The sequence below is a fragment of the Aulonocara sp. 'chitande type north' Nkhata Bay genome, linkage group LG6, assembly GCF_057382095.1.
Source record: "Aulonocara sp. 'chitande type north' Nkhata Bay isolate Kocher_YH1m ecotype deep benthic linkage group LG6, A_spYH_male_GT1.1, whole genome shotgun sequence".
NCBI classification, from domain to species: domain Eukaryota; kingdom Metazoa; phylum Chordata; class Actinopteri; order Cichliformes; family Cichlidae; genus Aulonocara; species Aulonocara sp. 'chitande type north' Nkhata Bay.
Window position 1 is genome coordinate 31,760,117 of NC_141349.1, and position 27,747 is coordinate 31,787,863.

The following is a 27,747-nucleotide window of genomic DNA, read 5'->3' on the forward strand; positions in this document are numbered from 1 at the left end:
TGTTTGGGTAAGGATTTGTCAGCTTATCTGCCTAATAACAATTATTTGAAATAAATGCATTTTTCTGTTCCCTTTGTCAATCCGTCACCCTCCGGTGATTTAATTTTACTTTATATCTTTTCTTCTATTAGTGCCAATGGTTGTCTCTGTCAGCGATGCTTATAGAATATCTGAAGGTTTGCCTATTTTTTTTCCTTACAGATTACAGTTTTTTTCCAAACCTCCAAGGCAAATGGTTTGACATTTTAAATCTTCTGTCTTTTTCCCCCCATAGGGTGCCTAAGTCTTTTGTGTTTGTTAGTTTAGATTGTCTGCAAAGTTTCAACTGAACTTTTTAACTTTTTTTTTGACAGTTTAAATGCCCATTAACAAGAGATACAGGCCAAATGCGAAGAACATGAAACTAATAAAACAACATGCATCATGCGAATGACTAGACTGAATGTTCAAAGGGTAAATGATTATATTATGAAACGGCTTCATTAAGACCTGCGTTTAGAGCTCTGGGTAAAACGGTTTATGTAAAACGGTTTATTTCCTATTTGAATTCAATTTGACATCACTTATTTTTCAAACGAGTCACTCTTTGGGCCATATTTACCAAGCACGGTAAATATGCTTTTCATACAAGTTTCATATAAAGTTTTTATCTGTCTTGTAAGATTTATATATATCTTTTCCATATGGGGTGTTTCGCTCAAGGAACAGCTCGCCAGCACAGATCAAAGAGAGACTTGGAAAGTCTGCATTACACCATAAACCAAAGGACTACATTTAATCTCTATGGTTGGAAGGGTTTTTCCGCTTTTTTTTGTTTGCTGATTTTCGTTTAAAAAAAGAAAAAAAAAAAAAAACAAGCAATCTTATGAGAATTACTTGTGGAACAATATTTTAACAAGAATTAAGAGGATAAGTAGCAGCCAGGTGCTGATTATCAAATGCACTTGATTAACTAATCATCAGCAAATGTGACCATCACCTATAAAAACTGATGTTCTGGAGGATTTAGCTGTCTCAAACAATACTAAAGAGGAAATACATCAATATCGATGTTTGAGAAGCAGTTGTTGCTGCTTATTGATCTGGAAAGACTTCTAGGGCCGTGTCCAAACAATTTGAAGAGAATCATTGTGTTGTGAAAAAGATTATTATTTTCCAAATGAATTTGAAAAATATTCAAAATAGTTAAAATAATTAACCCCAAGGTTTGACCATGGAATGATCAAGGAGAAAAAAAACGCTTCTCTCTAAAACAGCACATATCAGGACAGAGCAGCTTTACAAGCACAACAAATCAGCACAAACACCTCATACCAACAGGGGAACACAGTGGTGAAGGGGTAGGCTTTTTTGCAACACAGTATCTGGGCATCTTGCATGTATACCAAAGTATTCCACAGTGAAATATGAGGCCATTTGTACAACTGTTTAAGCTTGGCTAAAAATGGATCACGTAACAGGATAATGGTCTCAAGCACAATAGCAAATCTGATGGCTGGGGAAAAACCTGATTGAATTGCTGTATAGGATCTTAAGACATCTGTGACTAAACAAATAAGCACAAATCTCAAATAAATAAAGCAACAGTGTAAAGAAGACTGTCAAAATCCTCTACAATGATGTGAAAGACTGATTACCACATGCAAAATAATTACTTCTATGTTATTTCTGTGTAGAGTGGTTCTTCATGGTTTTGAAGGATGGTGCATACTTTGTTTTTAATCACACTGCTTCTTCATTTTGGTTTAATTTTCATTAAATAATAACATGTGCGCGCTACGTTAGGGCTGTGCGATATGACCAAAATCTCATATCCCGATATAAGAATTCTATCGTACCGATAAGATAAGATAAGATAGAACTTTATTAATCCCTCGGGTGGGTTCCTCTGGGAAATTAGATTTCCAAAAAAAGCACAGCACCGACAGAAGTTACAGAGTTACAGAATATTTTATTTATATTTATATATATATATATATATATATATATATATATATATATATATATATATATATATATATATATATATATATATATATATATATATATATATATACACACACACACATATATATATACACACACACACACACACACACACACACATATACATATACACACACACACACACACACACACACACACACACATATATATAGAAATACAGAGACAATATAAATAAAATATACGAAGGGGATAAATAGAATAAATAGGAATAAAAAATAAAAATACAAGTGAATTGCACATTTCAACTATTGAGGTCTATTGCACTGTTGACTATTTACAAAAGTATTGCACAAAAGGTATTGCACAGTGAGGTGAAGAGGCACTACAGCTTAGTTGTTCCCCCCTCCTTTGTCCTCCTGTTTCCCCTCCCTCTCCCCTCCAGAGAGGAGTTAAACAGTCTGATGGCGTGTGGGACAAAGGAGTTTTTAAGTCTGTTAGTTCTTGTCTTTGGGAGAAGCAACCTGTCACTGAACAGACTCTTCTGGTTGTTAATGGCCGTGTGCAGAGGATGCCTGGCATTGTCCATAATGTCCATCAGTTTCTTTAATGTCCTTTTCTCTGCCACTGTCACCAGAGTGTCCAGCTTCATGCCGACCACAGAGCTAGCCCTCCTGATCAGTTTCTCCAGCCTGGATGAGTCCTTCTTTGCTGTGCTGCTCCCCCAGCACACCACAGCATAGAAAAGTACTCCAGCAACCAGCGATAACGATATAAATCACAAAAATGTAACATTTTTTGTGAATTCTGTGAATCTCGTGCAGCTCGACTTGCGGGAAGTGTTTCCAGCTGCGCGTCATGTAGCTGGAGTAGAGTGTTTTAACCGATGCATGAAACGATACATTTTTAGACATAAGTTGTAACGGCCGCCGTTTTCTTTGTGAGTATTTATTACACGGCGTGCTACGGAGAGAAGCCTGTTCTAACGTTTGAGTCTAAGGTTTATTTTTTAGCACCTGGCGGCGCTTTTTTACTTCTCATCCGTAAATAATCTGCTCTTTCACGTGATTCAGTTTATTTTGAAAAGTCTCAACAGGATCTTGAGCTTTATTGTGAAAGGTTTGTGGAACATAAACAAGCGGGCACGCGATGGTGTTACCGTCGTCGTTGCTAACCACAACGCATAAAAACAGGCGCTTGTCCGTCCATAGTGTGGTTATATTAAATATAAGAGAAAGAGAGAACTTTAAATTAATATAGCCACTACAGTGACCATCAGAACGATGAAAATATATTGCCGTAAACAGTTTATTTTGCGACACCACGAAACAAACGATAGCGTAAAATGAAACGATAGACGTTTTTATATCGTCATCCGATATATATCGTTATATCGAACAGCCCTACGCTACGTCATGCGCGCTGTTTTTAACTAATTTACCTAAGGACTACAATTGTTTGGGGTTTTTTGTGTGTGGGGTTTTTTTTTTTCAAATACATAAAACATTACGTGACTGTATTTGATTTATATTCATCCTGTCCTCTACCCTTATTTTTCATTTCCCCCACCTTTTCAAATATAGAGCACCAATTGGTTTTATAGAGCAATGGTGCAGTTTGATTTTGTTATAAAGACATCCTAATAAAAAAATAAAAAAAAAGAACTCAGGATGGAGACACAGGGCAAGGGGTGAGTCTGACAATAGCGAGTCAGTGCAAGAATCAAGGAGCATATGGTCACTATACTACTTCCAGCAATAAATCCAGGTGGATGGAAGGAGGATCAGAAAATAAATGAAAAAAAAAGAAAAAAAAAAAAAGGATGAAAACAAGGTATGAGGGGAAAAATGAAAAAATAAATAAATAAATAATTTGGGCAAGTAACAAGTAACGATGACAGAGGGAGAGAAAGAGAACGTAATAAAGAAAAAGAAACTGAGAAAGAAAAAGTTATGAAGAAGGTCAGGCAGTCAGAAAAAAACTAAAACCTTATGTTACTGGGAAAGGGTCTCAAGTCTAATGTGAGTTAATATCGGTTTTAAACCTGAAGAAGGTCAATATTAACTGAAATTATTAAAAATTAGTGGAATTCCATGATGAGGAAAAGGTAGGTCAATCATACAACTACTCCACAGGACTATTAGAATGAACACATACTGCTTAGCTTACCTGACTTTATACCATCGAGAAGGACACAAATGTTGCTTTGTGTTGAAGAGTTAATCATTAAGAGGAACTTTATTATATTGTTAAAGTTATATTTTCTGGAAGGGACCAAATCTAAATGAATTTCAGTGCACTGCAAAAAATTGTACTTCTTTGCAAAAGTCTTGAGACACCCCTCATTTCTTTATAGTTTTCTAGGAAAATTGCAAATCTGTGCAGCAGTTTATTAAAACAATTGCAAACACATGTGGAAATACAGCATACAGGGCAAAACAGAGTTTGCACAATCCTAACAAGTTTGAAGGTCCGTCCTTCTCTCACCCCCACGTGGTCACGGAAAATGGCTGGCTCTCCCTGAGCCTGGTTCTGCTGGAGGCTTCTTCATGTTGAAAGGGAGTTGCTTGCTCAAATGGGGTGATTTGATTGTTTGGGTTTCTCCCTCTTTTTGTAGGGTTTTTACTTTACAATCTAAAGCACCTTGAGGTGACTGTTGTGGTGATTCGGCACTATATGAATAAAACTGAATTGAATTATTTAGTTTGACCACCTTTATTCTTCAATACAGCTTGAGCTCTTAGGAAAGATTTCTTGTAATTTCTGTAAATAGTCTCCAGGAATAGATCTCCAGACTTCCTGAAGAATGCTGCAAAGCTCTCCTTTGGATCTTTGCACCTTTTGTTCAATTATCCGCCAGTATGATTCCACACAGCTTCAGTAATGTTGATGTCCCAGCTCCCAGGACTTCACTAAGGTGTTAGAATGTGTTTTCATTGGTGTTAGGGATCATTATCACGCTGAAAAATTAAGAAGTTGGTAATCAGATGCTTTCCAGACAGCATTGAATGAATATATAAATAAGAATGAATTGAACTGAATATCTTACTAGACATCACATTATTTTCCTTCCCACACATAGTTGAAGGAATACAAGGCAGCATTGTAGGCCAAATTATTTACGGTTGCACATGGTAAACTTTTAAATTGTGATATATTACTAGCCAGCAATACATTTTTTGGGGGGAATGACGAGAAATAACAGTTTGTTCGAGACCAAAGACACATTGAAATATCATCAAAAAGAGAAACCAAGGGGGGAAAAAAAACTAACACATTGCAAACAATTTCATAAGATTTCGTTTTATGACCTTTAACTTTGTAATATTTCAATGTGTTATTACCAGAGTTTATTATAAAACTGACCTTTATAAATCTGATTTTATTATAAATAACCCTCTGAAAAGGTTCAGGAATAAGGACTGGACTAAAAATAAGTGACAATTGAGCCAACGTCCAAAGACAACTACTGGAGAACTACTCCTCAAGACTACTGTAAAACATTTACAAGAAAGTCTGGCTCCTTGGAAGGAAAAAATAATCATTCAGGGGTGGCTCAAAACCTTTGCACAGCACTGTATTTCAAAACCATTTCAAAATCATTTTATTCTTAACAAGAATACCTAAGTGGAGCCCTAAAGATGTGTTAGCTGTTCCTTTAAATTTGAACAGAAACGAAGCGAATGTTAGATTGGCTTTTTTAATGAGTTAAGTTAAGTTGAGTAATTTCTCTACTTGAAATGTGCCTCACAATTTGAAGTGAGCAAAAGACAAAACAAATAAACAAAAATGTATGTGTTACACTGTTACTGTGGCAATATGTGCAATATGTGCAGTAGGGCTGCCACGATTTGTCGACTAGTCACGATTACGTCGACTATCAAAATCGTCGACGACTGATTTAATAGTCGACGCGTCGTTTGAAGCTTTGTACGATCACAAAAGACGCAGGAATAAGTGGCAGGATTTAAGAGTGTAATAACGGACTGAAACAGAAGATGGCAGCATTGCATGTACAAGGATGTCAGCTACCGTTAAACCCCGAAGAAGAAGAAGAAGCAGCTGTGTCCCAGAATTCATAGCGCGGCCCAGCGCAGTTTCCAACAATGGCGGCAGCTAGTTAGTTTTAATGTTATTCTTATTATTCTTTCTGGGGCACAAAATAAACGTTTAACATATTTTCAGGCGAGAATGTAGCTGTGTAAACCTCAAATATCTGCTCAGCTTATCAAGACACCACATATTTTCAAAAGCGCTCCGACGTTTTCGGAGACATCTGTTACCCACTAGCTCGTTAGCGAGCCGGGGGCTAGGCTCACTAGCGCCGTGAGAACACCGGACTCCCCGCAAATCGTTTTCAAACCCACCGCCGTCTTTCGCTACTCAGGTTAAATATATATGAGTCACTTAGATAACTTAAAATGTTATTGTTTGGCTTTTTTTTTTAGTATTTTATTTGTTCCTGAGTAAATCAGTTTGTCTGAGATTAAAGTTATAGTTTTTACACAGCTGAATAAACATCAAGCAGACAGCTGATTATCAGAAGTGTGAGATGCTCCAGAATATACTCCAGTGTCCTGTTATATTTTAGATAGCAAGGAGTTTATTAAGCTTCACCGAAACAATCTGCAAATTTCATTAAAATTTAATAAACTATCATCTTGTCTTTATTTTTAGTTAGCACAGACCTTAAATACTTAAAGCTGTAAGCTAATGATAGTTATATAAGAGCAGATGCTGCTGGTGCAATAAGCTGTAGTTTTACGTCCAATGGATGATGATCTGATTAGTCGACTAATCGCAAAAATAATCGGTGACTAGTCGACTATCAAAATGATCGTTTGTGGCAGCCCTAATGTGCAGCATTCATTTAGTATTTCACACACAATTTGAGTGTGTAATTGAAACTTTTAAAAGAGGAACAAAGAAAGGGCCAATCTTTACAGTGTGCTCTGTGATTTTAGAAGCACAATTCAGTTGTGGGTGGTATTGTGGTTTTATTAAGCACAGAAGCAATATGGTGGTACAGCTTGATCTACAACCCCCATCTTTCTTAATCCATCTTACAGGAAAATCAGAGGAAAAATAAGAAAGCAGAAGACTCAAGAACTTAAACTTTCAGTTTAAATTGATACACCTGTCTGAGATATACATCAATAGTTTTTAATAGGCTTTAATAGACTCCCCCTGGCTTCTGCTCCGTGGCTGCTGAGTGAACCCTCATCTGGGACTCTCCTCAGCTCTTACTGGAACAGTGGCGCAGCTGCCCCTCTGTTGGTCTTCCATGGTTTCTTGTGTTCTGGGGGCCTCTGGATGTCTGGAGTTTTGATCTCCTCCATACCTGCTTCACACCCTGGAGGACGGGGCTGTGGCCCCCCCACACTCCCTAGCAGATCGTTACATGGAGAAACCTTTGGAATACAAGCGCGCTGATCCACACAGGTATGCACACGGGTGTTCACCGCTCGTAGACCCAAATTACACCTTTCTTGGCTGCTACTTCGAAGCACATCTGTCCTGCGTGCTGCACAACAACATTGAATATTTAGTATTTACTGCTGTTTACACTTAGCTAGATTAATGCGATGGTGTTGTGTTTAGTATGTTGCTTTGTTTCTTTTTTTTTTTTGTCTTTTTTTGCTTGTTTTCTATTCTTCTCTCAACAGGTGATCCAGGAGATTTTTTTTTTCTCCCCCCCTTTCTCACTGTCCCTCTCCCCTTCTCTTTTTCCTTTCCTTCCTCTTTGTGCTGACATATTGCATCGGTGTGTGGTTCTCCAGCTGCACCACAGCACACTGAAAGGCACTCCAGAGGGTCATCAACATGGCCCAAAAAATCATTGGACATCCTCTTCCCTCCCTGAAGGACCTGTACAGCACTCGCTGTCTCAAGAGGGCACGCAGCATCCTACGGGACTGCACACACCCAGGACACCGGGTGTTTAAGCTGCTGCCGTCTGGCAGGAGGTTCAGGCTGCTGAGGTCCCGAACAAATAGACTCAAGGACAGCTTTTACAACAGGGCAATAGCCCTGATCAATGTAAATAGCTGACCTGACTGGATACCTCCCTGGACTTTTTAGGGGGAGGTAACAATGTTTAAAACGATAACAATAATATTTATATTTATAACAAGGTGCAATAATAATTAATGTGCAATAATAACAGTGTGCAATACACATACACTTATTCTTCTTTTTTATACTAAGTTAATATACTGTGTTGTGTTGTTTGTTACGTTGTGATGTGTCATATCGTGTCGTGTTGTGTTATATGTAGTGCCGACGTAGGACAGTTTTTCCAATTTCATTGTACTACTGTACTATGTATGACTGTGCAATGACAATAAAGAGTTATCTTATCTTATCTTACTTTCTCCCTTTCCTATCTCTCACTCATGTCTGTCCCGTCTGTAACATCTGGAAATAAAATATAATAAATAATAAAAACAAAGATCGACCAAATGGACCAATACGGCAATGCCACGATGATCCATTTGGCAAAGTAAATCCATTGGGTATCCTTGTTGGTCTTCAGACAACAATTCTGATGGCTAAAGAACCAAATGGGACAGGCGAAAAAAAAAAAAAAAAAGTTTTTAATAGGCTCAGTCAGGGCCAAGTGCACAACACACATATTTTTAAAAAGTATGACTGGCCTATTTTGCTACTTCATTAGCCTTTAAAATCTATTCCTAGTATTAGTACAGACATACTCCTAATAAGCCTCATTCACATTTGATATACATTCACGCCTTGGTAAGCAGTTTCACTCATTCTCACAGCTTTCAACAATAATTCTATGAAAAACCTCCAAAGAATATCGCAAGTACACCTAGATCAATTAGAAATTTGAACTTTCTTCAAATCTACTGTCTATGCTCTACAATTCAGTTTCCTTACATTTTGTCTGGTCTGCGTACTTTCTTCTTCCATTCTTCTCAAGCAGTTTTTAAACTTCAACATGGATAATATCACTTGGATAACAATCATTTAAAATTTCAATCAAATAACAGGCTACTGAAAGTCACTACATCTCTGCTCAAATGAATCCAAGAGAGACTGAATGTCAGACAACAATTTGTTTTGTTCTAATGTATTACTACCATATTCAAACAAAATACACTGCAAAGGAAACTGTTGTGCATACTGTGGAAAAAAACAATACTAAAAAATATTTTCAACTAATAGTTTAACATAAATCAGGATTATATAAAGAATCTTCTAATATGATGGGTTACTCAGTGGATTTAGCATTGCTTTTCTAAGCAAGCTAAGAGTAAGCAAAGAGACAAGACTGAGCAACATAACCTGTGAGCAAACATCTTATCTAATGATGGCAACTTTTTTTTATTTTTTATGTTTAACCTTAGTTTAATGAAGCACATACACCAGAGTGGGGTGGCAAACAGGCTAAAGAGGCCATTTCAGAATGAGCCAGCATAAAGCCAATGCAGAGAAGCTGCTGTCCAGAACCTTTTTATTTTACTGCCTGGAAATAAAACCCATGCATTAAAAGCTTAAGCCCTTGTTCAATTGCTCAGAATGCAGAACTTAGAGCAACTGCAGTAATGTTATTTCTCATAGCCCAGCTGTCTTATAGCCAACTGCAAAGTGGTGTCAGTTGGGAAATGGTGAACTAGTGCTAAACAGATAACGGTCTGAGCTCATCAAGCGAGACTAATTGGCTGTTCAATAACAGTATGGATGATACGTGACCACGAGTTGCTCAGCTAAAATAAGAACTGCAATCATCGTAAATCAAGCTCCTTGTTAGACATGATCTGTCAGTCATAGTACAGTTTTTTTTTTCTTTTTTTCCAGTCAAGAGAGTCTTTGTGAAAGTTTTACTGCATTTCAGCATAGGCTTCTGTTAACTTGTTGTTGTTTTTGTCAACATAGGAATCAAAAACTTAAAATAAATAAAAGCGTGACATGACTAGAGATGGGAATTGGGAACCCAGTTCAATTACTTGAAATTGTTAGTCTGCTTGCCTATCAGTTCTGCTGATCAGTTCTACTTGCACTTGCGCTGCAATCAGCTGATTTCAGTTTGTGTGCCAGAGGAGGAAAATAGTGACACAGTGTGCAACGTGGATATAAATATTACTTGTATTCTTTTATTTATTTATTTTTTTTGCACAAAAGTGCAATGGTAAAGTGCAAACTGCATCCAGGACAGAAACAACCTCATTATACTTTTAACAGAATGTCAGCTCTTTGCAAGCATCTGCACAGATAGCATGCTAATGCTAAGCTAGCCAAGAACTCAAAGTGATGTTACAGTTGAGTGAATGTTGACCCCAGCACAGTTCCCTGACCCAGAACAGGCAGGTTTCAGCCTCTGTTTCTACCTGTTCATGTTTCTAAAATATAATCACTTAAAATATAATCACTATGGCAATCGCTTTCAAATCTCTTTGTGCCAATTTTCAAAGCTGCCTTGTCCAGTCAGCTTTCTCTTCATACCCAAATATTAGGAATAAGATCATATGTGGGTCCTCATTAGGATAGGGATTTGTGTTGGTCTGTGGGATTTTATCCTATAGTTCTCTATTGTTTAATGGTAATTATGACAATGCGTTAGGTCATTTTACAGAGAAAGCAATGTAACAAGTAGTGTAACAAATTGCTTGCTCTGGGAGTAAGTAACTTATGTCACTGGTGACTCCCAAAGCTGAGCCAATGAGAAATCAATGAGAACTGATAAGGATTCAAATAGATAAGTGATATTAGCACTGCAATCAATTCAATTCAATTTCAATTCAATTTTATTTATGTAGCGCCAAATCACAACAAAAGTTGCCTTAAGGCGCTTTAAATGAATCAGAATCGCTAAATTCATATCAATTCCCATCCTTAGGTGTGAGATCACGTATTTGTCACCAGCAGTGTCCTGTGTTTTGATCATGTTGTCATTGTATTTAAATGATATACATTATGTATGATTCTTAGTTTTTATGTACCATGTATGTAATAGTTTTAGGTTTTTACTGCTCAAATAAGACAGTGGTGTTATTAGATTCATATGACTTAAATGAAGCAATGTGACTTCACTTTAGTTTTCCCAGATAACTGTCTTAAGTAAAAACTCTAAAATTGATGACACTTCATCCTGTCTAGAACTCCAATAGGGTCAAGAGCAAGAGTTTCCAAAATTAGTAAACTCATAGTAGTGAAAGGGAGAAATAGATGGAGGTCTGACAATAAAAGACATTTGGCATTCAGCTTTAATCTAAACTGATTTGGTTCATTGTGTCACAGTTGGCTCCGTAATTATTTGGACAACACCCATGTCGTTTTGCCTGTAGATTTAAAATCCATCCAAAATCCATCCACAATGGATTTAAAATTAAACATTCAAGATGTTTCAAGAGCACTTTAATTAAAAGAGTTAAACAACCACACTGAATTAACTTTTTAAAATCATAATCATTTCTATATACTCATTTCACAGTTCCCCATTCTCATATCCTCAAAAGTTTAAATACTAAGTGTAAAAAAATGTTGCTTCCCTTTGTCAGCTCTTTAGTACAGCCACCTTCTCATGCTGCTTGTTTGTGGGTCTCTCTGACTTCAGTAACTGAAAAGCATGCTCTATTGGGTTGAGACCAGGTTACCAACTTGGGCACTGATGAATATCCAGTTTACTTACTTGAGATATACTTTGGTTGCTTTGCAGCATGCTTTGGGTCATTACCCATTTTCAGTGTGAAGCTCAATCCAATTACTTTTGTAGTATTTCGCTGCATCTGCTTTTATATAACTATCATTAGCTTACAGCTTGAAGTGTTTAAGGTATGTGCTAACTAAAAATAAAGACAAGATGATAAACTTACACTTTTTGCAGATTTGGAGTTTAATAAACTCAGCCGTCTGTTCTTTGCTCCCTAAAATATAACAGGACACAGGAGTAAATTCTCTACAATCTCACACTTCTTTTTAATCAGTTTTCTCTTTGACGTTTATTCAGCTGTGTGAAACTATAACTTTAATCTCAGCCAAACTGATTAACTCAGGAACAGATAAAACACTGAAAAAATCCAAACAATAACATTTTTAAGTTATCTAAGTGACTTATATATCATATTTAACCTGAGTAGCAAAAGACCGCGGGAGGTCTGAAAATATGGCGTTATTTTTGTACCACTATTCTGAGCGCATGTAAAGACTTTTGAGGAAAAATTTATTTTGAGCGAAGAAAAGCTAAATTTGACTGACTTGCTGCGTGCAAAAAATGTATTTTAGTGTTTGCTATTATCCACACACACACACACACACACACACACACACACACACACACACACACACACACACACACACACAATAGCAGCCCCTCTCGCTCAGTTTTTGCATTTGCTCGCAATGTGTTGCTTGCGCTCTCAACATTTCTGCCCGTGCGCGCTCAACTCTTTCTGTACACAGTTATATTTGTGCCACAAAACCAGCCAATCACAGACTTGGATGCAAAAAAATCTGATTGGCTGTTTTGGTCTCCAATCAGATCGAAATGATGAAATGCAATATCCCAGAATCCATTTCGTCCAAAACAAACAAGGCAGTAGCGAAGGAACACAGAGTGGTGGAGTTTGAAATATTAGTCTTTCTGGGTCACAAAATAAATTTTTAAGATAATTTCATGCAAGAATGTTGCTGTGTAAACTTCAAATGTCTGCTCGATTTATCAAGACATCACATATTTGCAAAAGTGCTCTAACGTTTTCGGAGATACCCGTTGCCCACCAGCTGACCACATAGCTGGACAGGCCATTGGGCATACCGGGCATTTGCGCGATGAGCCAATAATGATTTTTCATTTTTATGTTTGTTTGTTTGTTTTTGTAATGGTATAAACAATGAAAGGTGGTGGATTAGCCAATTGGTCATGATCAACTCCGGGCTGGACCAATTACAATATTGAGGGGAAAAGGAACGCGATTCGTCCCGTACTTCAGCTAGAATGAAAAAGACACAAAGCTGGAATTATTCTGTCTTTACGCTGTCAGCTGCCTCTTCTTCTCTCATGCTCATCCCCTTCCTCTCCTGTTGCTACTTCAATCATGAAACTGATCAATGATCAGCTGATCATCTCTTGTTTGTTTATCGCCCACTTTGCGCCAGAAAGAGGAAAGCAGCAGATGTTGCGGTAAACAACAGCAGCACGTTTAAGCTTGATCAGCTGTTGTTAGAATTTATTTAATATTAATTTCTAGTATCAGCTGTTTGCTGGAGCCACAGCTGTAAAAGCTGCTGGTCATGATATCAGTTTGGATATGTGGTGAGAGGGAAACATGAAGGTGATACAAATCATACATATATACCAACAAGACAGTGTACATCACTGTCACAACAGCGTTTGTTTTAGTTCAAAGGCTTTATGGTTTTTCCTATAACACCTGGTGGTGTAGTCGGCCGATTTTTTGTCAGTTCAGCCTTATATATTACATTTAACCCGAGTGACCACCCGGTCAGCTGGAACACTAAAATAAATTTTTTGCACGCAGCAATCAATTCTGTTCACTCAAAATTAGCTTTCTTCGCTCAATATAAATTTTTCCTCAAAATGCGACACTTGCACCTGCAAATTTTTTTTACATGCGCTCAGAATAGTGGCACAAAAATAACGTCACATGAAAACGATGTGGGATGGGAGTGCGCTGTTCTCGCCGGCTCTAGTGAGCCTTGACCTCCCAGTCAGCTATCAGGCTGGTGGGTAACAGACGTCTCCGAAAACGGAGCACTTTTGCAAATATGTGATGCCTTAGTTTTTTGTGTAATAACCTCATCACTGAACACAAGAGGGGAAATATCTCCAACATGTTCAAACACCTGACCACACAGCATGCAATTAATTTGAATGTCACTACCATTGCTACTTAACATCTTTGAGTCAAACTATGGTCAAACTATGGACCACTGCAGCAGTTTGCTGGTGACCAAAGTGATTGCAAGGACGGTGATGCTTTCAGCGCAGCAATGGATACCATTTTGTAAAAATTTCATGTAGCAACAGCAAGCAACCTCCTACCAACAAATTGGGGGAATATGACCTGCAGTTACCAGGGGGTTGCTGATCAGTCTCTAGGCCTGTGTGACTGGGGCTTAGCAGTCAATTTTACAGCAACTGCCAATAACCAGTCACAACTGGTTGGGGAATACGCATGAAGTATCCTTGGGCAAGATACTGAATCCCAAGCTGCTCTCTGATGCGTGCATTGAAGTATGAAAGTGTGTGCCTGTTAGACAGAAAGCACTCGTGAAGTACTAGAAAAAAAATATATAGTGCATTTACCAATTTTTTTAGAAAGCGGTGGTTGAAGGGAGTCGCCAATTGATCTCTAGGACTGCGGAGTCTTAGAGTTGAAATTTTTAGTAAATATATTTAGCTGGAGAAAGATGAGCAGATTCTAACATTAGTCTCACAGTACTTTTAGGTGTTTTTTTCTGCTATTATAATCACGAAAATCAAACCCCAAACATAATCATCAACACAGCTTCTTCCAGCTGCATGACAGGCCTCCAAGACTATTTGACTGAGCAAATGAGAAGTAGCCAGAAACACGACAGCAATTACTGACATCCTCTGGACAAATACATTCTTTCAAAAAGCAATGTTAACGTAATTTAATAACGCATTACCTGTTCAATTTCTTGGTATAGCCTTCCCTAACATGGACTAACACTAAATATTGTGCCCAGGTCAAAAAACAAAACAAAACAAAAAATCTGTCTCTCCTAGCTACTATCTGCCCTAACACATCTGTACTTACCCGCTTATGACAAGTGTTTTTAATATGGCAGACTTATGACAATCTCTTTTTCATGCAGAGGAACACAAAAGAACACACACAGTTTTAGCCCCATTTTAACACTAGCTTTCATCCATTGAAGCAGAAAGAAAAATAAGAAAGAATAACAAGTTATCTGTGAAATTTAACATTAATAAATACATACATGTATACATCTAAAGGCATTCAGTATAACAATCCAGTACATAATGAAATGTACACATGTATATATGTTAGTCCATATAATATGGACTTGAATATGTTTCTGTGTGAGTGCGTATGTGGCCTGTGAACACATCAGTGTCACACAGGTCTGTCTGGGAGGATAACACCACGACGTCTTATCAGCCCCAAGCCAGACAGACACACAAACACGCTCTGAGACAAACATACACACATAATACACAGTAGAATAATATGGCACCTCATGTCAGCTATGTAGCAAGCCCTGTCACTGTGGTGGTGGGATGATGCAGTGGTGGGGTGTGCAGAAAGGGAACAGAAGCAGGGAGACAGAAGTTTAGGAATAAAGTTGGTTTTTTTTGTTTTTTTTTTTTTGTTTTTTTTTGGGGGGGGGGGGGGGGGGGGTCTAAAGGAAGATGGAATGAGAAGAGAGTTGACAGGAAAAAATAAAATATAAAGATATAAAGCAATATGGCAACAATGCATTTTCCATAATGAGTAATGAAGAAGTGTAGGGATCAGGGTTCAAAAGTGACAGCCAAGCACCAAATGCAGGTAGATTTTCTGTTTAGTAAGTGAATCTCTAAGGTTATGTTTATACCAAAATAGTAATTTAATTAAACAAAAACATGCCTTCTACCACGTTTTTGTGTAATTTGTGGGCACACCGCAATGTCTTTGTTACAGTTTAACAAACAAAGAAATTCTGCATCATGAGGTTGCTTTGAGTCTATAAAAACACGGGAGGCAGTAGAAGTGTTTTAAAGGCTTTGCAGCTGTCGAAATGGACTAAGTCTAAAGTTCGGTCTTACTTTGGATTTTAAGAGTGCCAAGAAACTTTAGAGAAAATGGTCACCCTGTGTACAGACACATACAAAATCTCTTCATAACCTCCACATTATAGTGAATGCAGGCTAAATTAACTTTTAGTTCAGTGTATGATGTAGACACTTTCATAGCAGGACAGAAATATCGTAGCTTCTCTATCTAACTTGTGAAAAGCTTGTCAATAATGTAAGAGTTCAGTGTTACTTTTCTCATTGTGTGTCTGCAGACTATGTTCACTGACTGCAAATGGTCACAGGCTGCAGAGTCACCCAAACAAATACAGGGTTCCTTAAAAGCCGGTAAGACTCAAGTCGGTTAAAAAAAAAAAACAAAAAAAAAAAAACAGCTTCAACAGAAAAAGTAGACTCAAATAATGACTGTTAATATTTGTCAGTTTTTGCGTTTATTGTATCATCGTCATCTTGTGACTCCATATTGTAAAGTGGGCCTAGGTCATCTCATTTGCTTAAATGCAACCTATAGAACGGGAAAGGAATGTCTTTTAGTTAATGTTTTAAATGTTTTTATGTGTCAAAAGACGACCCAAACTTTTGGTTTCCTACAAAAGCAGCACTTTTGCACATTTTATATGCAGTATGAAGAATTAATTATAAATCATTGTGTGCATCAGTACTTCTTGAACATTTTCCACATATTTTAGTTGTGCAATGATTATGATAACTGTGATCATTTTGGTCACAATAATCATCAAATAAAATTTTCATACCATTTCATCTCTAACAACATAATTATGAAAATGTTACATGGCAGGGCAGAAAAGGGTGATTACTGGAAAAAAAAAAACATGAGACATGACAAGAGAGCAGAAAGAGGGTGGATAATGGGAGGAAGGGTGGAAAATCTTTTTCCCACTCAGAAATTAGATACACATGCTGGAAATTCAAGGGGGGGAAAAACAGAGATAGAAAGGGAGAAATAACAGGGGTGGAAAATGACGTAGCAGCATGGGCCATCAGTCACTCCGAAAGCAGGCCTGACACTAGTGCATCAATAATTCAGATAACTATGGCTAATGAGCAAGATCCAAACAAAATAACCCTTGAATTAACTGGAAGTACAATGAAACATTTCTATGTGCAAAATGTGGCACCATTATGCCTTTTTGGGTTTGGGTTTTATTGGCAACAGAAGAAAAACTGGCAATTGGATACAATATTTATTTCTCTTGACCTGTAAAACATAAAAATGCATTTATTTTCACAAGAAAGAAATGACAGAGAGGACCAACTAAAAATGAGCATTCTGAGTATGCATATCTGAACAGAATAGTAAAGTGGATGGTCCATTCCTCCACAAAGTGGAGGAATGGACCATTTTATATTCAATGTAAAAGAAAATTAATTAATGAAAAAAAAGAGTGGTCCAATATTTATTAGTATTCCATATTTTTTCCAGTTCAAACATTTTAATTGTACAGGGTGACAATGGTGTGCTTGGTTTCAACGTAACTTTATTCTTTCATGAGTTATTTACAAGTTTCTCTTCTTTCACAGCCATTGACATGTCGAAGAGGTTAACACGTGAGGAGCGGATCGAAATTGTGTTGATATCTGATAGTAACCGGGTCATTGCAGCAGATTTCAATGCATGACACCCTACGAGACCACCCATCTCCCATGTTACAGTCAGCAAACTGCTTGCTAAGTTTCCTGAAACTGGTTCAGTGTTGGATTTGCCGAAATGTGAACGCAAGAAAACTGTCACTAATGAAGAAACATCAGTGGCTGTCCTAGCTTCATTCAGCAAGAGCCCACAGCGTAGAACTTGCCGCATGTCACTGGAGAGTGGCATTAGTCGAACATCCCTTTGGTGGATATTAGCTACTCACAAATGGCACCCTTACAAACTCCAGCTACTGCAGCATCTCAACGAGGATGACCCAGATCGGCGCACAGAATTTGCAGAATGGGCAAAACAAAAATTGGAACAGGACCCTCAGTTCACGCAGAAGATTTTGTTCAGTGATGAGGCAAACTTTTATGTGAATGGTGAAGTTAACAAACAAAACCACTGCTATTGGTCTGACACTAACCCACATTGGATGGATCCCTCCAAGACTGTTGGAGCAACAAAAGTGATGGTTTGGTGTGGTATATGGGGTACAACGATAGTGGGTCCATTCTTCATCAATGGAAACCTCAAGGCCACTGGATATTTGAAATTGCTACATGATGTGTTTCCCTCTTTATGCACTGAAGCTGGCACGTTCCCTGAGTTTTTCCAGCAAGATGGTGCACCACCACATTATGGGTACCAGGTCCGAGCATTCCTAGATGAACTGTTTCCTGGAAAGTGGATTGGTCGTCGTGGGCCAGTTGAATGGCCCCCAAGGTCTCCCAATCTGACCCCCTTAGAGTTTTATCTTTGGGGTCATTTGAAGGCAATTGTCTATTGTGTGAAGATACGAGGTGTGCAGCACCTGAAACTACGGATACTGGATGCCTGTGCTGGCATTTCTCCAACACAATGGGCAGCACATTGAACACATTTTATAAGTGGTCAGAAACTTGTAAATAACTCATGAAAGAATAAAGTCAAGTTGAAACCAAGCACACCATTGTTTTTCTTGTGACATTACCAATAGGTTTGATGTGTCACATGGCCCTCTTCCTAATGAAAAAACAAAAGTTGTATCCAAGATGGCCGACTTCTAAATTGCCACCATGGTCACCACCCATCTTGAGGAGTTTGCCCCCTCACATATACTAATGTGCCACAAACAGGACTTTAATTATCACCAACCATTCCCATGTTATTACGGTGTATCCATATAAATGGCCCACCCTGTATTATGGATTGCATTATAGATCATGGGGTTGTATGGAACACAGATTTTATCTATAACAAGATTTATGTCTCCAAGTAGGGGACATGATTGCTATAGCAATGCACGCCTTATCTCTTACCATCCAGGAAGTTCTCATCTATCCAATGAAAACCAGAGCAAGAAACAGTGGACCCGTAATAAATACAAAATGAAATTAAGTAATGCCAGCCCTCCCTCATTCTCTTGCAGAATTGGTCCTTCCTAATTCAATGGGGTTTATAATTCCATATAAAATGGAGAATCACTGAGTCACCCAGTCTTATAAAATAGTTTTTAGTAAGATAGATGAGGAAGTTCTGACAGAAATAAAGCAACTGTGACAGAAGCATCATCTTCACAGCATACATTCCTCCCAGTAATGAAATTGTTTGTGTCTTGCAGAATTTAATCTTCTTTTATTTATTAATTTATTTTTCACTTAAAAGACTAAAATTAGACTCAAACACAAAGCTGCACTTCTTAACAATCACAATTCCGTGACATGTAGTGTTATTTTTAACAGAAATTGCTTAAGCCCTTTTTGGACAGTCTTTAGTCTGTTTTTCTCTAATTAATCCAGCAATGTGCCAAATAAATAATGTTTCCAGCTAAACTGGGTTAATCAGAGACTAATGCATGATGTCAAAAGCTACTGCAGCCTTTTCAAAAATAAAACCCTATTGACTAGATTCTTAAGTGTTTCGTGTAAATTTTAATATTTTAATATTTTAAGATGGTAATGGATGCAAATTCAAGAACATAAATCAGCACAGTGCATTAAACATCAAAATATAACATGATACAACAAAAAGAACCACACATTTTCTCAGTATCTGCTGGTTCTTAAAAATCAATCAGCAAAATTTGTAACTTGTAAGCTAGCATTTCCCATGAACAAGTCAGACAGAAAACCAAGAGTCAGTACTGCTTACACAGCTTTATAAGCCCCAGTCTAAACTGTGGAAGTGGCTTGGGTTATGCCCTGAAGGGCCTACCCAGTAGTTTATTGGGCCTCTGTGTGCAGAGGTAGCAGTCTCTTATTATTCCCATCCACTTATTAGACTGGTCCCTGGGTGTGGTAGCAAGCCCACTACTTTGCAATCTCTATCTCTCTGAAGATATATAATTCTCTTGATATATAATTTCTTCTTGCCTGCCGCCCTGAACTTTTTTCTCTTTACCTCCCCTGATTCCACATACCTAGGTATAGGAAGTGCTTACACCGGTTCTTTCTTTGTGCTGCGGTCAGCCTTGAGACAGAAACACAACCAGCTCTAATATCTAGCAGAGCCGGTGTGATGAACGAGGGCTTACTGAAGGGATATAAATATTCTTTCTCTCTCAATGACCATTTCTTCCTCTAACTTAGTCAAAAAAAGTAGGAATTAAAAACAAGGCAGGCTTCAGTACTGTTGCCTAAGTTATTTGTTTATTTATTTTAATTTGTTTTTTGTTATCATCAGTCTTGATCAGGAATTTCAATCTCATTTCACATTTTACATTGTGGGAAACATAACTTAGAAACTTATGAAAATACAGTCTAAAAATCACACAATCTTTGCAGTCTTTTACATTTTCCAACCTTCCAGTAAGCCAAATGGTTTGCCGGGACTATTCTAGCCCCTGAGCTTTATGTTTGACACCCCCGGTCTAAATACTTCTCCTTTTACCACTAAAGAATAATTTATCAGAGTTACTACAGACATTTTTAATGCTTTACCTTACACTTTTCCAACACTCATCAGATATTGTCTATGTTGCAAATATTTGTAACATTCAGAAAACAATGATCCATCATTCATTCCCACTTCGCACAGAAGCAGCTGTGTGGAGGTGATAAATAAGCCAGACATTGAACTTCTCTTTCTAGCACTCTCTCACTGTCCTTTATTTTCATCACTTGCTCAAAGATTTTGTGGCACTTTTCATGTGCCCATGATAGCTGTCTTTTAACTCTGCAAACCAGAGTGACTGTTTAGATCAACTATAAATAAAAATTTGATGTGCTCTGCCAGCACACCTTAAGAATTGGTTTTGAGGAATCAAATCCCAGCCCGATTGTCCACGCAGTATACATGCCAACAATAAATGTGCTAGAACAATGTTCAGTTTGTGCAAAATGTACAGTAGGTCACAAAGTTTTTAATAGTAGCTACAGATTTTACCTATTTTTCTGCTTTTTGTTATTTGTCCACTCATAGTGACAAAGGAGATTTACTTCATTCTGTACGGAGGATGCAAACATGTTTCCAAATAGAGGTTCCAATATACTTTTCAAGAATATCCTAAGCCTTCTGACACACAGGCCAAGAAACTGGGCAATGACCTCCTGGCAATCTCTGGTTGCTAGGATAAAAGTGAATTTCCTGACCTGTTGGCAAAGGACTGCACCATAAACCTCCTCTTGATTGCTTTGGTTGCTAGCAAATTGCTGCTCTAATCCATAGCTTGCATAGTCAGACTTCTCCACAAACACCACTGGCCAAGTAAACAAGCTAACTTTTTTTCCACTCGATAAAAGTTAACGTGAGTGTTCTCGGTGGTCAGGAACAAATGTAATCGCATGGCAGGATGCTGTAAAAGGACCAAACTTCAGCCAGGAGAACAACTGAGATAATCCATCCATAATACCAGGTTAGTCATTCATATACTGCTGCATGGGCTGGGCTGTAGTTACATCCTAAGGTTTTAAAAACTGAGCTTAAATAAATGATTAGCGGTAATAAAAGCCGAGGGAGGTCAACAGTGATCACTGACTGTTTTAGGAGCTTTTTGAGATCAAATAGAAGAAAATACATAACATTAAACATGTTAACAACACAAAAGCCATATTAAACGCAGACTACTTTAGACCCGGAAGTAGGATTCGTCGCGTCATCACTGAACAACCGGATTCCAGTTTGCAAACCATCCTAACTTGCCTGAACTTCCTCCCATAGAATGTTCAATTACATTATTTAAGAATCAATAAGAGATCCCTTGTATGCAGACTGGACAAAATCTCAAAAATGTATTTTAATAAATACGAGCTAACATTTTTTTGGTAATGTGGGATGATGGGTGGTGGGTTATATAACCAGAGCTTAACTAAGTATTTTCACGCAACTACTGGAAGAAGGAAGGCCTGCTAAGGACGTGGTCACTGTTTTTTAGAAGGCAGCTCATAAAAGAGACTGGAAATACCCTTCCGAACATCATCAGGGATGGACTGTAAAGTGCTGCGTGGACAGTAGCAAAAACCTGACGACATAAAGAGGTGGAGGGGAGCTCCCCCAGACCGGGCAGATCTGAGGGTTTCACTGTGCCATTATGTTGTTGTCAGTGAATATTATGTTTGTTTGTTTGTTAGGGGTTTTTTTTGTTTGTTTTTTTCATGTGGATGACTGTCATAATTACAAAACTTTCAAAAAATAAAATAAAATAAAATAATAAATATGAGCTAAAGCTAGTGCTGTTCGATATAACGATATATATCGGATGACGATATAAAAACGTCTATCGCTTCATTTTACGCTATCGTTTGTCTCGTGGTGTCGCAAAATAAACTGTTTACGGCAATATTTTTTCATCGTTCTGATGTACACTGTAGTGGCTATATTAATTTCTTCTTTTTTTTTTGTGTGTCCCATTTGGATCTTTAGCCATCAGAATTGTTGTCTTAAGGCCAAGAAAGATGCCAAGCGGATTTATTTTACCAAGTGGATCATCATGGCCTTGCCATATTGGTCCATTTGATTGACCTTTATTATAATTATGAATTTCTTTTATTTTCAGTTGCTACAAACGGGACAGGACAGGGAGAAAGAATGAAAGAAAGAGAGGGAGAGAAAGAAAACCAAAGGGGAGAAGAGACGGTGAGAAGGGGGGGGGGGGGGGGGGGGGGGAACAAAAAAACCCCCAAAAAACCCCCCCCAAAAAAAACACCTGGGTCACCTGTATGGAGAAAAAAAGCAGAAGAGAAAGCAAACAACAAAGAGCAACATAATAAAAAAAACCTGGCACCATCACAATAAACTAGCTAGCAGTAGATATCAGTAGATACTAAATAATAAACGATATTGTGCAGCACGCAAGATAGACAGCGCACAATGTGCTTTGAGGCAGCAGCCAAGAAAGCTGTAGTCCGCGTCTGTGAATACCCATATGTACACCTGTGTGCATACCTGTGTGGATCAGCATGCTTGCATTCCAAAGGTTTCTCCATGTAACGGCTATATTAATTTCTTAAAGTTCTCTCTTTCTCTTATATTTAATATAACCACACTACGGACGGACAAGCGCCTGTTTTTATGCTTTGTGGTTAGCAACAACGACGGTAACAGCATCGCGTGTCCGCTTGTTTATGTTCCACATAAACCTTTCACAATAAAGCTCAAGATCCTGTTGAGACTTTTCAAAATAAACTGAATCACGTGAAAGAGCAGATTATTTACGGATGAAAAAGTAAACAAGAGCTGCCAGGTGCTAAAAAATAAACCTTAGACTCAAACGTTAGAACAGGCCTTCCCCCGCAGCACGCCGTGTAATAAATACTCACAAAGAAAACGGCAGCCGTTACAACTTATGTCTAAAAATGTATCGTTTCATGCATCTGTTAAAACACTCGAATACAGCTACATGACGCGCAGCTGGAAACACTTCCCGCAAGTCGAGCTGCCCGAGACTCACAGAATTTACAGAAAATGTTACATTTTTGTGATTTATATCGTTATCAGATGATAGAATTCTTATATCGGGATATGAGATTTTGGTCATATCGCACAGCCCTAGCTAAAGCTATGATCTAGTTCCAGTTAAGTGACTAAAGCCAAAAAACAAACAAATATGCAAACCTATGTGTACTTCTTTAACAAAAGAAAATTTAAATATTTAACAGCTTTACCTTTAACATTCAGATCATGTTATCCTTCACTACAGTTTAGAGTTAAATCATACATTGGCCAGAGCCAGAGGAAAGGGCAGTGAGGGAGAGCAGAAATTGGTGAGAGGAATACAAAGTGCTGCTTCACCAATTTGTCCATTTCCAGCTAAATAAGATCTTCCTCCGCCTCCTCCACCTCTCCTGCTATGGCCTCTGGCAGGCAACTGGGAAAATACATTTCTCACATTATAACCCCTCAATATTTCTCCTGTGGCTCATCGAAAGTATGGCTGTCTCTCACTCTGTGTGTGTGTGCTGTGTGTTTTGTTTGTGTGTGTAAGTGTGACTACCTCCTCTCTTCTATTTGGTACTTTATAAAGGATGGTCCAAAGTTAAATGTTGGCAGACAAAATACTTTAACTCCAAAGTTTTAAAGAGAGGCGGTTCAATGTCAGAGAAGCAAACTAATAATAGCTGGATAAATTTAAGCCGGGTAAGTAATTGAGAAATGCTTTTTCTGCCACTCATTAGGTAATGCAGAGGTGTCCTTGAGCCGGTCAGTGTCTAACAGACTGTGACTATAACAGGCAACTCCCCTGTGCATTTTTGTGAAAGTGAAGCAAAGCATTGTTGCAAATAAGCACTGATGCACTTACTACCCTTGCATGAATAATGTTACAAATAAGAATTTTATAATAATCTATTTTTTAAATCTATTCATTGTCATTGCCACTTAACAAGACATTACAAATTTGGTTTAAACCAGCCACAGTTTCCCACAAACTACACAAAACGGATTATTTATATAGTAACACATTTTCATTTTTTCATTTTCATAAAGATACACAAGCCTGAAGTTGTTACTTTATAATTATTGAAAGTCTCCTAGATACAATATGGCACATTAATTACAGATACACCTCCCAAGCCATTAGAAGTAGTGACAGAAAGGGTTTACAGCAAGGCAAACTTGCCATTTTCAATTATTCATTCATTTGCTCACTCATTCAAGTACTTTTTCATCAGTGGCTAATCAGTTATTTATTCATCATTTCTTACACTCAGTCAGTTCTTTGTTCATTCATTAGTTGACACATTCAATTCATTCATTCAGATGTTCATTCACCTGTCATGTATTTGTCCATGCATTCTTTCTTATACTCATTCCACAATTAGTCCACTCAATTAATTTTCTATTCATTTTCAAAGTCAGCTCAGAAAAAAGGTGTTGATGAAGTGGTCCAACAGGAAAGGCACAACAGCATTCTGACTTGATCCAAGTCCCGTGGTCTATAAAAATATATAAATGCTCAACATACTATAGTCAGCAGGGTTCATCAGACTTTAGGTAAATAACTTCACCACATATAGCTAAAGGAAATGAAAGGGAAGAAAGTGATCTTGTGATTTTAATAATGGAAACCATTACAGGATAGAATCACAACACAAGTTACAATCAACTCTGCAGATAAACCAACAAAAACCTATTATTGAACTGAAGTTACCCACATACAAATCCACTGATCATGACTATGTAGACAAATAAAATTCCTACAATGGCAAAGGACTATAAAATCCAATCTGGCCTAGAACATCTAGATATCCCAGAGAGCTAATATATCATTTTTATACTTTTGTGGCTATGCTTATTAAATTTGAACCTGCTTATTTAATGCTTAATTCTGTATTCTGTGTTGTCAGGCAAGCATCTAGAGTCACAGGCAAGCATCTAATATGCCCTTTGTATTCATGTTTTAAAAAGTACAATACAAAAAAGTTTGCATCTTTTTTTTATTATAAAATAGGTCAAAATTGAAAACAAAAAACCTTGCACTTTTGCATTTTCAGTGCCAGTGGCACTATCACTGATTCTAATTGTTGGGTAAAAACTTTAGGAGTGCTAGTTTAAAGATGAATGTACTGCAAACAGTTCAAAAGCAGAATTAATGTAATTTTAAACATGGCTTGGTCTAAATTTACAGAATGTTAAGGTTTTAAAAATAAAGTGTTCCTGTTTCAACTCCCTAGTTGATGCTGGGAGCATCAGGCTTTTACTATGTTTGTGTAGATTGTAGATTGGTAGCACAAAATGTCTGGCTACATATATTTAAAAATATGATGTTCTATCAATAAATAAAATAGGAAAACATATAATGGAAAAAAAAAGAGCCTGATACATGCTGTGCTTTGTAGCTCTTTTCTACACAGTCCGATACTCTTAGCTCCAGTGCTGAATGCTGACGAGTTTACCTAAAACTACTTCTAAATCTGACTAGATGCGGACTCCACTTCCTGCATCACCACCCAATATGATAACCATTTTGGTTGACAGTGCAGTCAAGAGCCATTTACAAAAGGTGCTCAAGATTTTATGACCAAACAAGCATGAGGTTCTACACTTTTATTTCTTTAGATATTTGCATCACAGATGATATCTACATTTGATGTTATCAAAAGCAATAAAAACTACATGTTCAAACAAAAACTACTAAAGCCTGTTGTTAAAATTTTAAGTCTTGACACATATGCCATTAAGGAGGTTGGAAACATAAGACTTTGTCATTAAACATGTTCATTAAACAGTTCTCAGATTTAACTTGGTAGCTCAGGGTTTCTTAGTTTTTGACTGGTCAGTTAGCCTAATTCTTTTTTCACATTTAGTTGATTTAGAAATTAGTCACAAACGTTTCTCCCACAAAACACTACGTCCATATTTAGTCAAAAGACTATGACTAGAACTAAATGGTAAATGGCCTTTCTTTGTATAGCGCTTTTACTAGTCCCCCCTAAGGACTCCAAAGCGCTTTACACACCCAGTCATCCACCCATTCACACACACACTCACACACTGGTGGAGGCAAGCTACAGTTGTAGCCAAAGACTGTAGACTGTAGCCACAGACTGACAGAAGCGAGGATGCCATATTGCGCCATCGGCCCTTCTGGCCAACACCAGTAGGCGGTAGGTGAAGTGTCTTGCCCAAGGACACAACAACAGAGACTGGCCGAGCCGGGGCTCGAACCGGCAACCTTCCGGCAACAAGGCAAACTCCCAACTCTTGAGCCACGATCGCCCCTAAATCAAGAACAAATAATAAAACAATACCAACGTTGCACATCATCCCAAAATTGCTAAAATATGTGTCATATGCCTGTTGTTGATATAATTAGGAGGCTTATATTGTAACTCAGAACATGTATTACTTACTTTAATGAATCAAATACAAAGCTGGTGAACAGACCTTATTCATATTGTAAATACATTACAATGACTTTCCCCTCACTATCCTTTTGGATTAAACTGTTCCACTATAACTTCAATAAAACCACACCACCCTCTTTTACTAATCCGGCAACCGGCGCATCACAGAAACCTCAGCACGCTGCTATCAGTTGTGGGTATTCTGGCATCCTCACCAGCATTATTAAACTACTAATAAGTAAACCGTAACACTTCCTATTCTGACAGATTTCAAAATAAAGTCATTACTCGCCACACTGCACCAGTGTTTGAGTGAGCAGTGCCAAAAAGCACCAATAGAAACTCTTTCCAAACAAAACACACTTTGCATGCAGCAGCTGTTGACAGCCCGCATTAGCTTGCTCTGCTTATTCATGCGTGTCCTTTTGTCATCGTCAGAAACACAGGAGGGCGTAGTGACGCAGAAAACGTGACAAGCACACCTTTTTATAAGACTTTTCTTTAAAACACATATTGGCACCAATGGAATTTATTGCAACTAAGAAACGGCATGTCAAGAGCCTCTCTCTGAGTTACTTCCTGGGAATTCTGACTAACCCAGACTAGCTTAAAAAACACCGGTAGGTTAAACCTGCACATCCCTTTCAGTGAGTAGCGTGGCCATTTTACATGAAAAACACATTTTTACGGTTGAAACATTACCTCTTTCTTCTTCTGTCCTCCCCCCGGTGGCAGACATACCATTAGGCAGAAAAAAACAGCCAAGACCTGCAGGTTAACAATGGATTTAGCCCAAATAGACGCCATGACGGAAGGATGCTATGAATGCGAGACACGTCTCGACCAAGCGATTGGATCCTACGTTATCCAATCAGCGGGAAAGGATTTGAATATGGAGACCTCTGGGGTTTGTAGTTTTAACGTTCACAGTACTGTCCTGCTAATACGTTTCTAATCCATGCGTTGGAGGAGGCGTAGCCAAAAAACTGTATTATTTCCATGATTTAGGTTTGCCTCTCATTTATAATCTATGACCCTGACCTAAGTAGTTAATGAAAAAAGCCAGGCTGTAGTCACATCATGATTCTGTAGAATTATGATTTCAGGGCAACCAAGTG

At 37.9% G+C, this 27,747-nt stretch overlaps 1 protein-coding gene across 1 annotated transcript in view; it reads right to left on the reverse strand.

Moving 5' to 3' along the window:
* The window catches only part of LOC147328147 (dolichyl-diphosphooligosaccharide--protein glycosyltransferase subunit TUSC3), a 78,678-nt gene extending 51,189 nt beyond the window's left edge, over window positions 1-27,489 (reverse strand). The window contains exon 1 of the mRNA XM_086296318.1: window positions 27,332-27,489. Coding sequence (XP_086152444.1) covers window positions 27,332-27,436 — 105 coding nt within the window. The 5' untranslated portion in view covers window positions 27,437-27,489. The remainder of the gene's footprint in view (window positions 1-27,331) is intronic.
* Window positions 27,490-27,747: the final 258 nt, after the last annotated feature.